Source organism: Lithobates pipiens, unplaced genomic scaffold, assembly GCF_037356315.1.
Source record: "Lithobates pipiens isolate NorthernLeopardFrog02 unplaced genomic scaffold, aLitPip1_a1.2 Scaffold_25, whole genome shotgun sequence".
Classification (NCBI taxonomy): domain Eukaryota; kingdom Metazoa; phylum Chordata; class Amphibia; order Anura; family Ranidae; genus Lithobates; species Lithobates pipiens.
The window spans coordinates 68305863-68320967 of NW_027507787.1; the positions used below are offsets into that span (position 1 = coordinate 68305863).

Genomic DNA, 15105 nt, shown 5'->3' on the forward strand with positions numbered 1-15105 from the left:
AGCAGGGCTGAGCTCCCTGGTGTAGGTAGGTGGCCAGTTGGATATGCCCTGGTCAGATATGGTCCCAGTTTGGTTGACACCATTGGTAACACTTCATTAATAACTAATAATTCAAATAACTGTTATATGAAAGCAATCTAAACATGTCAGGATTCACCACCATAACACCGCTTTGAGTTTACAAATCATATGAAATGGGTCATGATTGTACTTGGTTTTATATGGATATATTGTCTTAATTGAATTTCCTAATAAATATTGTAATTTTAATGAACTTTGCCATTTGTTATGATGCACCCTTTACATCCCATGAAATCTCCTTTTTCATTTTCTGTCATGCAAAGGTTTTGGAAGGCTGCTCTCTGGTATAAAATAGCAAACGCCCCAGGGAAAATACCCTTACAAAAAGAACAGCCTATCTGCCTTTAATAAATCACCCCAGTGTGTTTCAGGATTTCTAAGGCTAGAAGGCTAGAAAATGACAGTTGTCACCCATATCTGAGTAGAGGCAAAAATCTCGTACTGTGAATGGCCAAATATGGATTTCCCCTCGCTTTGGAGATATTTCTTTTCACTTCTTGCTATGCTATGTTTGCACAGAAAAAGGGAGGGAAACTCCCTATAGAGGACTTAGGCAGCAATAAAAATCCTTCACCTTTAATCATATGGCATTACTTAAAATACAGAAATAATTAAGCAAGTTAGAAATTAAGAAATCACCTGTGTTTGGGAATGTTAGCCTTCCACCTAGAGCTCCAAATGTGCCCGTCACGCTGTTACTGGAGTCTCGGGGTAAAGTCAGCAAGTGTTGGCTACTCATGGTTTTATTCCTTGCATTAATGAGGTTAGTGTCTGAAGGATATGATACTACAGACTTTGGACCAAGCAGGTCATCTTGTATTCCAGGAGATGATCCCACCGGAGATGAATTGTAGACTTTAATCTTTAGGTTTGGAAGGGGATCCAGCAATGGAGAATTGGTCATGGGGATTTTGTCAGCAGAGTCTTGCAATGCATACATGTGCCCTCGATATATGCCAGCGTTGGCTGTCAGATCTGGCTGCATCGATGGATGTAGTAAATGAGAATTGTCTGGGGAAAAAAAGGCATGTTTTGATTAATTTCTTTTAAAGCATGAGGCTTGCCTAACCATTTTTAAGGAAGCATGATCCTGTTTTTTTTGGTGTTTATATTGGATAATGTATATTTTCCCCAGAGAGGTAACAATAATTACACAAAATGAGCAGCATGTCTGGAAATAAAAAGACCATAATGTTCAGTCAGTAGTAATTTACAGCAATATGTATGCTATAAAAATTTCAGATGATTCTTGCTTTTTGCCTGGGAGCATAGGTGGCTAACATATTACATGTTACATTTTATTCTTCTACAGAGGGAGAATATCTATCCTAACATTAAGTTTTTTTCTTTTTTTCTTTTCCATGTATGTCGCAGATCTGTATACTGTAATTACAAAAATATAAAAGGTGTAATTACAACTCCCCAAATGGAATACTGTCGTTATAAGCCTCATCTGTTTTGTTATTGTGACCATCTGGCAGCACCTCAGAAGACAACAGTTAATGAGCATGCACAGTAATGCATAGGTGAGGGTGTCAAGCACATTAGCCATACCATGCCTGGAAGTCTTAAAGTTCACCGGATGAAAGCCTCCTGTAAGGGCTGCCGAGGAATCTGTGATGTCAGTGTCGAAATCTCGGCAGTTGCGTCTGTACACAACTATGCCAACAGCCATGAGTATAACAATGAAGATGAAAATGGCAACAACCAGTCCAGCATAGAGAGCAACGTCTCCTGTTGAGTCCAGCACTAATAAAGAGAAAACCAGAAATTACTGAAAAATCAAATGATCATCAACTAGAAAGGTTTGTCAATAAAAATAATTTGTGATCAACTGGACATGCGGACAAAATCTTATCTTGCCAGCTAACAGAGTTAAGCATAAATATGGATCATCCAAGCATTCAGGTTTATGATAGAGGTAAAGGTAGAGGAAACATGCAAGTATAGTTGGTGAAGGCCTACATCCAAGCAAGCTATCAGACAAGCTTCTCCAAACAGTCCCATCACTAATTTCCTGAAGACTTCTTGGCCAGCAGTGTACACAGTTTGCTATAAGCCTTGAACTGCATCTGGCCAACTTGATCTGATCAGTTGATAACCAACAGAGGGGTTGCCATTGGCATACAATTACATTTCAGTAGTCACTGTCCTAGATTTGGTTAGGCTCCCACCCGAGCATTAACATAAAGTAACATGCATTTTCCTAACGCAAAGAAAAATAAATCAATCCTAAATCAATAAAAAACAAAACAAAAAACAGCTGCATAAAAAAGAACACTAGATAGTGTTCTTTGTTAAACAACAAATAGCGCATACACATACAGATATTGCCGATATTGTAGACCTCATATAAAAGATAACTGGATCAACACAACAGTGCTAACATTAGAACAATCAAAATGGACCCTTTTTTTTGTACTGTATAAAACGAAGGGAAAACTATTATATTGATACCAAACCAGACCAAACCAAATTAAAACCAGAACTACAATGCAAATCTTCTATAGGCTAAATACAGTACATACCGTATGTTTATATTACAAAGATCATCAATTTATTTTATGACTCTGTTCTGACATTATGCAATAAGTGTTTGCTTAATCTGTTTCTATATAAATATTAACAATTATATCAGTGTACAATTTTCATATTCTACAACACAAAATTCCCACATCTCTGTCATTCACAAATTATCCGTCTTTATTGTACTCCCTTATTCCTCGGTCTATAGCATTCCCTATGGTCAGGTTCAAGAACTTAGCAAAAGGCATCTGCTTGATCAACATATGGCTACTTCCCTTTCTAGAAGAAGCTTCAAGGACAATTGTTCCCACAGTAAATGAGGCATGGATTTATTTATTTTGTACAATTTTATAAATGTTTATCTTAATTGCAATATGCAACTATATACTATTTTTCTGGTTATATGGAAGTGATTAGAATCATTGTTGCACAGTTTTTTTGTACTTCTATAGAACATAGCTTGTCTTTCACAGAATGCTATAAAATTTAAATATGGGAGCTGCTATGGTACAACTTATTTTAAAACCTTTAAACTCCTAAGTTGTCGTGTTCATCCTTCTTGAATTAAGTACAGAGCCACTGAAGTTGTAAGGTTACGCTATATAATTTAAAAAAAAACAAAAAAAAAACAGTATGCAGTACATATTCCATTTTCCCAAATGTGTCCTACAGGTACAATTTCATAATTTATTTATAAATCTAGTTATTTTATTCCTCTACTTTACAAATCCTACTCCACAGAAAACAATTCATATAACTTGCTCTAGTGATAACCATAAAGCTTGAAACAACTGTATCCAAGACGTTAGACTGCATCTTTGTTATAAAATCATGAATCCAGATGTGTGTTTGTCATTCGTTTTTTTAGCACAAATATTTTACTGCAGGAGTTCATTTTCTGTTAAGTTTAGGCATCAAGGTACAAGTTATATAAATTGATTACGTTTAGGATTAAGCTACTCGCATAAGCATTAAGTGTTAGAGCTCATGCATATTTTGCATGTTTGCGGGTGCAAATGTCCTCTAGTGGTTTATCCGCTCATGCGGGGATGCTGTATTCCCCAGATGCAAAACTTCCCAGCATTTTCCCATGCCCAGGAAGTTGCATGTGAAGTGTATAGCTAGCTTGTACTTGTGTAAACACATACGTTTTGCACTTGAGGAATACTTCATACCAACATGCATGGGTAAACATTGATAAAAAAAAGCATTGGTGCATGAGCCCTTAGAGTTTACATAAAGGGAAGGTTTCTTAGGGTTTGAGAAGAGGAGTGGCTAACTACTAGGCTTGGAGTTGAGGGAGGCTTAAAAGCTAAGGTTAGAGTAGAGGGAGAGATAAGTGTAATGCCCCGTATACACGATCGGATTTTCCGACAACAAATGTTGGATGTGAGCTTGTTGTCGAAAAGTCCGACCGTGTGTATGCTCCATCAAACAATTGTTGTCAGATTTTCTGCCAACAAATGTTGGCTAGCAGGTTCTCAAATTTTCCGCCAACAAATGTTTGTTGTCGGACATTACGATCGTGTGTACACAAGTCAGTCGGACAAAAGTCTGCACATGCTCGGAATCAAGTACGAGCAGGAGATACAACTAGCATTCGTAATGAAGATATCACGTACGTCTTTTACGTCAATAAGTTGGTAATTGTTCGCCAACATTTGTGTGACCTTGTGTATGCAAGACAAGTTGGAGCCAACATCCTTTAAACAAAAATGCACGGTTTTGAAGTCCGATCGTAAGTACGGGGCATTACAGTTTGACTAAAGCAAGAGTTAAGTGTTAGGCCCCGTACACATGGGCAGAATGTCAGGCGGCATCAGCCAGTTCGATAGAAACTGGCCAGCACTGTGCCCATGTATACTGCAGCCTGTCTGACAGAAGCCGGCCATTTAACTGGCCAAAAGTTCTGCCGATCAGCCCTCTCAGCCAATGGCTGGGAGTGCGAAGCAGTGTGTTCCAGCGGGGGGAGCCGTCCCCCTGTCAGAACACAATAGAACAGCAAGGGAGACTGCTGTCCTAACATCGGATTGTTATTAGAGTGGCTCTGACCTGAACTGTCGGTTTTCTTTTCATTCAGCCCACTGGGTTTGAATGAAAAATAAAAATAGTAGTGTGTACTAGGCTTTAGGATTTGGGTAAAGGGAGAGTTTAGGGTAATCTGCTAGGATTTGCTTAATGGTATTACAGGTTACTGATACTTAAAAGAACTTGCTTTCATTTTTTTTTTTTTTTTTTATAAAAACCTCAACACCAGGAATGTTAGTGATGAAAATAAACACACTGATCAGCCCACATTGCTCAAAAAGAAAGTAAAAAAAATGCCTATTTACAATAATGATAATTCTGCTTGCCTTTTAATATATCAGTAGTTATGCTTACAATGATGATTTATAAAATTGCTGAATACGGGTGTCCGAGCAGTAATAAAACTCAGTTGAAAGTATAAAGATAGGCTTCCTTATTTTTGCAGGAGTTATTTTTTATATTAGTGAAGGTCACAGATCAGTGGTCATGCAAAATATGATAACAGAACTCAGAAGATGAAATAAAATGAAAGTGATGAAATGAAACTTACAATGGCTTTTTGGTTCACCTAAAACTCTTTTGTCTGTTAGAAACAAAAACCAAAATCAAATTAGTCTCCCTGGTAAAAAATGGTAATAAATACAATGGATGACAATAAAAAAAGAAATAAATAAAAGCAAATGCGTTGATTACATGGTAATGGATTGTGATTAAAACTGTCATGGAATGAGACCGTGAAAATCTGTCAGCTGGCATTCACTACGAAAAATATAACCACCAATTTCTCCCCTGCATCATTCATAATATTAACTTGGTATTTTGTCGACATCTCATCAGCATGCAAATGAAAATATTACTGTAGTTCATGTGCAAAATGAATGTTTGGAATAACATAATAATAATAATAATAATAATGTCATACCATCCAAAATTTAAAGAACGGTTGTGGGGAACAAGCAAGCTCAATCAAGGAACTTGAACTCTTTAGGAATTCCTGTAACTGTTGTAAACGCTAATAATCCACTGAATTTACCAAATCCACAGAAACCATATTTTAGCGTTGAACCGATACCTGTATTGGTATCAGTGCTGATACTAAGCATTTGCACAAGTACTCGTGCAAATGCTCTGATACTAAAAATTTATACCTTCAATTCCCCAGACTGTAACTGTTGCCTTTAAAATGGGTTCACATATGTGTTGTGCCAGTTTTAGTGCGATTTGTAAAAAGAGTCCTGGTGCTTTAGTTCAGCGGTTTGGGTGCAAATTTTTAAAATGTAAAACACTGAAAATTGTACCCAAATATTTTTCAAATCATACTGTGGCCGGCCCGCACATATGTAAGCTATCTTCATAGAAACCCGGTTTGGTTCACAGGTGATGCGAACTGGATACGATTCAAAGCGCAATATATAATAACAATTTAATAATAAAATAAACAGAACCACATAAATGTATTTAGTATTGCATTAATATATTAACTCATTTAATGTGTCACATGACACAAAAAATAGGTATTGGTAATTGGTATCGGCAAGTACTTAAAAAAAGTATCTGTACTCATACTCAATCTTAAAAAACTATATTGGTGCATTTGTAACATATTTAACATGTGAGATGTGTGGGTCCCCTTCCTGCATGTTTACTGTGAACTCTCTCTACTTTAAGGCCTCATGCACACAGGACATTTCCAAAATGTGTTTAGGGGCATTTTTGGGCATTTTTCATTTTTACAGCTCAACAGCTCCTGGACGCACAAGCCGTCGTTTTTTTTTCTACTGCCCCTAAACGATTATGCCTCCAAACGCCTCTGACAGTTTATGTGTGCATGGACACATAGGCTAGCATGGAGGAGCGTTTAGAGGCAGTAAAAAAAAAAAAAGTGAGACGCCCCTAACAGCAGCTTTAAAACCTCGTGTGTGCATGAGCCCTAAATATCACCAATAAGATTTAAACAGCTGTTAAAATAAAAAACCTAATTGTAAATTATATAACATTTCTTAGAATGAATGATTTTGGAAATATGACTCCTACATTCAAAATAGGTGTTCCCAGATCACCAACAAAACACTGGGTGGACTGGTGCACTACTACAATGCCTGAATGATAAATAGAAGCCCAAAGCAATCATACAGTGTTCTCTGAAAGCATATCAGGGCTTCACTTCTCAGTGTGATTTGAGAAAAATCAAAAGAAAAGCTACAATCACAGTAATTATAAAGATTAATCCTAATATAAATGCTAATTTGTCAGAGCTAATAAATCCAAAAACTAAAGCCCCTGTACACACGGTCGGACATTCCGATCGAACATTTTCTGTCGGAATGTCCGACCATGTGTACAGGGGCTTTCGTTTTTGGATTAATGGAATAATGGGATACAGGCAGGGATACAGACAGTGGCAGGCAGCCCTCTGGCTAATGTTAAACACCAATAATTTAAATATTCTTTATGGCTTAAAATTTAATTCAACTCCTGAAATAGCCAACACTTACTCTGCATACATAAGCCATCCGTGCAGTTTTTGGAATCTAAGGGCACACCATTACAATCTTTCCCACCATTTTTAGGACTGGGTGCGTTACATTCCCTGCTCCGCCAATGCGTGCATTCAGTGCTGCAAGCTGACCACTTGCTCCACTCAGTCCATCCACCGTCAGCTAAATACAAAAATATAGCAAAGCAGAAGATTAAAACAATAAAGCGAAGTGAAAAAGCCTGTTATGAAAATAGTCTTTACAAAGCAAATAACAAAAACTGTGTACACTGCCTCATAAGTACAGGTTTTACTTGAAATATTAAGCCTGTAGTGGAAAATGACAGCTAAAATATGACTGGGCTCTTAAGCAGCAACACAGGCCATAAGGCAGGCCACAGATTACGCAATTTGGTTTCCTTATACCACGGTGAAGGGAAAAAAAATGCTCAATTCTCCCATTAACATAGTCAGTGTTGATAGAGGAATCCTTCCTGCAGTGCTATTGCGTGAAGGTTCCCCGCTGGCAGAACACAATCATTTGGGAAACAACCGACAGGTTAGTTAGGATAGATCATAGATGTGTACAGGGTGCCTTAATGCCTAGTAAACATGGGCAGAATGTCAGGAGACATTGGCCGATTCAATAAAAACCGCCCAACACTGGGCCCATTTGGCTAATTTCTGTCAGATGAGCATGCTGGAAAACCAGCAGCCGACCGGCCCCCAATTAGCCCTCTCAGCCAATGACTGGAGCGGGTCAGTTCTTTTTCGCTTCAACCCACTGCATTGAACCAAGAAAAAACTATTAGTCTGGGTCCTGCTGAACTAGCAGAATTTCAATCCATGTATGATGGGCTTAAAGTGGTTCTAAAGTCAGAAAGTTTTTTATCTTAATGCATTCTATGCATTAGGATAAAAAACCTTCTGTGTGCAGCAGCTCCCCCTAAGCCCTCCTAATACCTAAGCCCCATCTTTATCCAGCGATGTTGCACAAGAGTCTTAGCTGTCCGGGACTCCCTCCTCATTAGTTGAGACAGCAGTAAGGCACCATTTGCTACCGCTGCTGTCAAAATCAGTGAGCCAATGAGGAGAGAGCGTAAGCGGGCCAAGCCAAGCCTCCGTGTCTGAATGGACACACTTGGTTGTCCCCATAGCAAGCTGCTTACTGTGGGGGCACTCAGCAGGAGGGAGGGGCCAGGAGCACAGGCGAGGGACCGGAGAAGAGGAGGATCTGGGCTGCTCTGTGGCCCGCTTTTCAGTTTTTTTTTTTTTACATTTCAGTGCTGCTGATCTCCTCCAGCCACTTGCTGTCTACATGCACTTGAGCCAGTGGGCAGCTGCACATCATTTCTAAGGTAAGCTTTCTAATCATGATAACGGTGTAAAAACTTGTACAATGAGCGCTGACATGGCCCCTTGTAGTCCTTACCCGAAGTGCGTGTGACAGGGTGACAATGCAGGAGAGCAATTGGGAGAAGGATAAAGAGTTGCCACCCTAATGGAAACGGCCTGACAAAGATTTTTATGAAAAGATTATCAAGTATTATTTTAATGAAAGCTGTAGATTTAAAAGGAATGAAAATAACTTTTAAAATTACATTTACATATTAAAGCTTATCTGAGATGTTAGTGATTAAGTTGAATCTACTTTAATTACTGTAAGATAATTTGCAACAGACTTGCAAAGTACACAAGACAATACTCCAAGAACATTACATATTACAAATGACAGGCCAGTAAATTAATAGACTGCACAGATACTTTAATGCTTTCATACTGCCCAGAATAACGTGAGACAAGCAAAATCTCTTCATGACTCAGGTCAGAATATTGTATTTTAACAGCATACAAAGTATGAGCTGAAAGAATTATTATGAGAGGATAACTTTGGAAGAAAATCCATACCTGGGCACATAGTTGTGCAAGCGAGTTTCTGAAGTGGTTGACCATCGCAAAAGGCCCCACCATTGAGTGGCGTTGGATTAGTACACATTCGTGTCCTCTTTTGAATACCCCGACCACAGGGGTTGTTACACGATGACCATTCTGACCAAGATGACCAGCCTCCATTGACTACAATAGAAAATGAAAATGCAGTTTACCATAACAAAGAGGCCATTTTGTCTTCCAGTTTCATTAGGAAAAAATGGATGCGGCATGGACTAATGACTTATGAAACATATCAGAGCTAATAGCATGCAGAGAAGAAAAATCAGCAGAGAAAAATAACAATTGTCTTAACTAATGACTTGAAAATATTTATAACCATCTGGTAAGCCACTGTCCAGCCTGGAAAAATCGATGCCACCCACTGTCGGCTGGGTAGAGTTGGCACACAAACCCCATTAACAGGTGCTATGGTTATTATAAGCAGATGTAATTAATTTAGTATGTTGAGAGTTGCTAAGCGGTACTTAGTTTTATTTTCCAGACATCTGCTACTTGAATTGCAAGCTTTGCTGTGCAGAAAAACATTAAACCTCATCAGTCAATGTACTGTAATTACTTTGGCTCTATGACTGGTAATAACTTAGCCCAGATATATTGACTTTTAAGCGGGTTTTTGTTCCAAACTAGCTGTCAAGTGTCATGGTTAATCAACAGGGACCAATTGGTCAACAGAAGAATACGACATTAGGAAGGAAAATGCAAAACGAAGGAATAGAATTGTTAACCAATCTTGCACGTTCTTTAATATACAAGAGGGCCGTTAATATAATTTCTTTGCTCAAGTGCTGAAGGGGGATTATTAGTCTTCAACAGGTAGGTGCAAAGTGCAACAATTAAGTGCAGTAGCCAATAGACATGTGCATTCGCTTTCATCCGAATGCATTTTCGTCCGAATTTCGGGTATTAACGAAGTAATTAACGAACATACAGAATCCGAAAACCAAAAGATCTGGCTTAAACAAATGCTTTATTTTCGTTTTCAAGATTCGACATAGCGCTGACAATCGCGATCTGTGTCCATCGAACCTGTGGTCGAATGTGCCTAACTTTAGCTCTATTATTCCAAGATTATTCTACATAGAGAGAAAAGATTCGACAGAGAGACAATAGCAAAAAAGGTTGATTGTGCCTAACCTAACTCTATTAGTCCAAGATTATTCAACATAGAGAAAAAACATTCAACATGAAGATTTGACGAAGCAGTTGCCGCGAGTGGACATTTATGGTCAAATGCTACACCCACAGGCTATAGAAAAATTCTAATGTTGGTTGACTAGTAATGATAATTAATAGATATAATTATTACTAGTGTCATACAACATTAAAATTCTACTATGGCTTGTAGGTGGAACATTTGACCGGAAATGTACGATTGCGGCGTCGTACAGTTTAGCTGCTCCGTCGAATCTTCTAAGAACATTCGACAGACACCATAAGCCTTCAATGACAGATTCGACCTTCATTATTTCAGAGTTTCAGACAAATGCATTTTTGAACGAAACAAAATAAATAAAAACTAATTTCGGGAGTAACTAAATAAATTTATTTTTCAGATCAAAACAAAATTCCGAAACGAAATATTTCAGTGTGCACATGTCTAGTAACCAGTTATGCCGGAGTTATTCGCTTAAAGTGTTACCAAACCCACAACCGTAAAATCAGTCTGTAATTGCAGTAAAGCATGCCTGTTATTCTCACTGTAGAAACTATGGGGTTAATCATCTGCATTGCGTAAAAAGGCTGTTTGATCCTGTCTTCTCTGATCCTCCCCTTCTGCCACAGTCCCCAAACCATCTCCTGATAAATCAGAGGCTAAGGGGCAAGCCGCACATGCTCAGGTTGGTGTGTATTGCTAGAGCAGTGATGGCGAACCTTGGCACCCCAGATGTTTTGGAACTACATTTCCCATGATGCTCAACTACACTGCAGAGTGCATGAGCATCATAGGAAATGTAGTTCCAAAACATCTGGGGTGCCAAGGTTCGCCATTACACTGTGCTAGAGAGTTGTTGTTTTTTTTTTTTTTCTTGGGAGAGTGCATGTAATCAGCACTGTCCAGACAGAGGGACAGGGGTCCTACAGCCTCATAGGACAGTCAGAGGCAAATGAAAACTCCTACAAGCTTTAACCAGACACTGATAAAAGTCACAAGACTGCTATATACTGCTGATGCGAAAAAGTATTTAGCAGTTTATATTTACTAAAACAATTGCATTTCCATGTTCTGTGTACTGTGAGAGACCAGATATAGTGAATGCAGGTTCTGGGTTTAGTAACACTTTAAAAAAAATATGTTTCAATGCTATGGATTCTTGTGCTTTGTACATTGCTTTTTGCACGGTCTTACTGAACTGTCTATATGACTCACATAAGAAAAGCGCAACTGAGTATTACACAGTTCTGCTGTGTTTTCCGATATGTACCCGCCAGTAAAAAAAAATACATCTACTTCTATTCTTATCATATAGCTCTAACATAACATAACTGGAATATGCCGGAGTTCCTGTTTCTACTTTACTCTTTTGTTCCAGAACAATCACATCTCAGGAAAGCTGTACAACAGTCTGTATAAACTCTTCATGCTGTTCACTTATCTTGGCTAAATGAATATACGGTACCTTTTCCTTTTCTCAAATGTTCTGAGATTTGGTGACTGCTGAAAATAGGTATGACTTTGCCAAAATATTATGTATTTAAGAAGTCACTTATTAATAAATTTTCATTTTCTAACCTATTTCAAAATAAGGTAAAACAATAAGGTCACTTTGTAATGTGGCATCGCTTTGAATTAAACTGATATCCCCGCATTAAATTTTTATATTAATGTATTTAATGGGGATTGCTAGGTGATCGTGTCTAATTATTAGAACAGACAAAGGAAAATATTCAGAAGGTCATAAACCTAAAAGCTGACCTAAAATGTTTCCAAACGTATCCTATCAGACAGTAATAAAAGTCCCTAGTGCAGATATTATGTATTTTTAGCTCAATACCCAAGAAAGCTTATTTTAGAGAAATAGGATTGCTATGGCAGCTTGTTTTGGGTAATTGCAACACAGAATGAAACTGACTGCAGATTTTATACATGACAGCTATGGGTTTGAGATTACAGACAAGATATATTTCTGTGCTAGACATTCACAGTTATTTCCCAAGACACAGACGTTGGGCCATCATATTTATGAGAAATTGGTTTCCTAAATGTGACTGTCTTTCTCTGCATGTGGAAGCTCAAGGAAATTCCTTAACTGCCTTCCATTCAACGGCGACTCCAGCTTTCATATTTAGGGGGGGGGGCACATGGGGGGACAGGGACAAAAGTAGGGGGGCAACTATAAAACACAAATTATATATATATATATATATATATATATATATACATACACACACACACACACACACACACACACACTGCCTTGAAAAAGTATTCATACATCTACATCGTGGACAGCCTCGTGGTCCCTCTTCTCCTCTCGCCATCCTCTCTGTCCTGCTCCTCTTCCCTCTCCTGCTTGGCATACTGGGGGCTGCAATCCACTCCCAGGGAATCGTCCTGGGCCCACTGGTATCCCGGACTACACAGTAGTCACAGCTTTTTTGTAGTATAAACAATAGGATTGTAAAAGACCTTTGGTGCCCGAAGGAGGGCAGTAATGTGGCATGCTGTGCACACCACAGTGAACAGTTGTTATAGCCAGATTGTATTAATGGGTAGGGCTTAATTGGGCACGGTTAAATAAACTTAAATCTTTCTTGCATCCATAAAACAAGCTTAGATTGCTGTGCCACAAGAGTCTCACAGACATGTATAGATGTGCTGAAGTGCATTGTAAGTCCACTCGTAATGCATGGAGTGTCTAAATGCAAAAAACAAAAAACACCGGCACTACCACATACAGCTGTGCACATGACTTGTGAACTCCATTAGGCCCCTTTCACAGGGGTGCCTCTGAAGTGGAATCCACTTGCTGAGTGGGAATGTTTCTGCTGATCCTCTCTAAACTGGTGGATGACGGATCCGTGTCCGCTCCGCTATTCAAAGCAGACACAGACATAGTCCTGCTCTCCTCTACAGGGCAATCGGATGGAAACCTATCTGTTTCCATCTGATGTCATCCAATCCACCAGACAAATGGAAAATAGGACCTCCGTCCGTCTGTTTTTGGCGGACTGGATCAGATTAGTTGGTGGTGGGTGTCAGTGGACATGTTCCGCTCCATAGGAGAGACTGCAGTGTCCAATCAGGTCCGCCTAAAAAACTGACAGGACCTGGACCTGATTGGCTCGCCTGTGTGAAAGGGGTTATACAGAACTTGTGAGAGGATGAAGCTGATGAAACTTCCTAGAATCATCATATAATAACTCGTATAGTCTCCTGTTCACAGCACTCCATATGACAGATCCCAGCTCAGACCATCCCAAGGACATGTCAGGGGAAATCTGGGCAGAGGAAACCTGGGAATTGACAGTAAAAGCCAGCCCAGGGTCCCCAAACCCTGCATAGTGTCCACACTATTCCTGACACCTGAAGAGCCTGAAGTAATGAGGAGCCCATTTCTCCAGCCCAGGAACACTACACACTGTCCCAGTGAGAAACAAAGCCAAACACTATACATGTGTAAATTAAGATTAGATGATATCAGTGAAAAACTCTGACCTCTTTGCTACCTCCAGCGCAGCCATTCTAGTCATGCTCCAGGCTGCCTGTGTCACAGGAAACAAGCAGAGTGTAATCTGAGCCAGCTGGGGGTTTCTTCTGTTATCAGGCACTGTCCTCACCACGGAGCCCAGGAATACATCATGTCACAGACACAGGCTGCCCTGCTGGAGGGTGCCACGTTCTCTCCTTTAAATTAACTGTAATGCTGGGGGCACATCGGGTCAATAGGGGGCCACAATTCACTTTGAATCATGTGTCCGGCCTTTGCTTGAGAAGGAGCTTGTGTCACTCCTTTTACAGAGCCAGTCAATTTAGTCTCCGCAGCCACTGCCCTGTGTCCTGTGACAGCGGCTGATGGAATGTGCGAGGAGGGGGGTGGGGGTTGGTACCCGGCATCAGCACTAGCTCCAAAAATAAAAAAGGCGTTTTAATTGGTAGGGCACATGAGGGGGCACAGTATAATGTTGGTGGGGCCATGGCCTCCTCTGGCCCCCCTAGTGACACCACTGCTTCCACAGTTAAATCAAACCAACTCACCTGTACAGATGGTTCATTTACACTGTACTGAAATACCATTAATATTTAAGGGAGTGTGTATTGGGTTTACAAATATTTGCTGTATTTGCACAATGCATGCCTCTTCTGCAATAAAGACCCTGCCTGTTCATAATTTTTTCGCTTTTAACTTAAAATAGTTGTAAAGGCACAAGGTTTTTTACCTTCATGCATTCTATACATGAAGGTAAAAAATCTCCCCTGGAAGCAGTCCCTCCAGCCCCCCTAATACTTACCTGAGCCCCCTCTGGATCCAGCCTTGTCCATGAGAGCCTTGGCTCACACTTTTGATTGGCACTGGCTCCCGCTGCTGTCAATGACAGCCAGTGAGCCAATCAGGAGATGGAGGGGGTGGGGCCGAGCCACGGCTTCTTGTATAAATAGACACACAGAGCCATTGCTCAGGAGCGCACCTGTTTGGATGCCCCCATAGCAAGCTGCTTGCTGTGGGGGCACTCGGTAGGAGGGAGGGGCCATGAGAGCATATGTGAGACCCCAGAATAGGAGGATCCAGGCTGCTCTGTGCAAAACTATTGCACAAAGCAGGTAAGTATAACATGCTTGCTATAAAAAAACAAGACTTTAATATCACTTTAAAGTGTTACTAAACTCACAACAGTAAAATCAATCTCTATATGCAGTAAAGCATGCCTGTTATACTCACTGTAGAACATAAGGGGTTAATCCTCTGTATTGTGTAAAAAAGGCTGTTTGATCCTGTCTGCTCTGATCATCCCCATTTGTCTACAGCCCTCACATTAATCTCCTAATAGAATAGAGCATTGGAGGCACTCTGAACATGGTGTGTATTGCTAGAGAGTTTTTT

General features: G+C 39.8%; 1 protein-coding gene across 3 annotated transcripts in view; it reads right to left on the reverse strand.

Moving 5' to 3' along the window:
* The window catches only part of UNC5B (unc-5 netrin receptor B), a 253877-nt gene that overhangs the window by 19933 nt on the left and 218839 nt on the right, over window positions 1-15105 (reverse strand). For 2 of the 3 annotated variants that reach the window (XM_077454580.1, XM_077454579.1), the window contains exons 6-10: window positions 9020-9187; window positions 7131-7295; window positions 5186-5218; window positions 1636-1830; window positions 721-1092 (exon numbers count right to left, since the gene is read on the reverse strand). In XM_077454580.1, coding sequence (XP_077310706.1) covers window positions 721-1092; window positions 1636-1830; window positions 5186-5218; window positions 7131-7295; window positions 9020-9187 — 933 coding nt within the window. The remainder of the gene's footprint in view (window positions 1-720; window positions 1093-1635; window positions 1831-5185; window positions 5219-7130; window positions 7296-9019; window positions 9188-15105) is intronic. The other variant, XM_077454581.1, reaches the window with a different exon arrangement.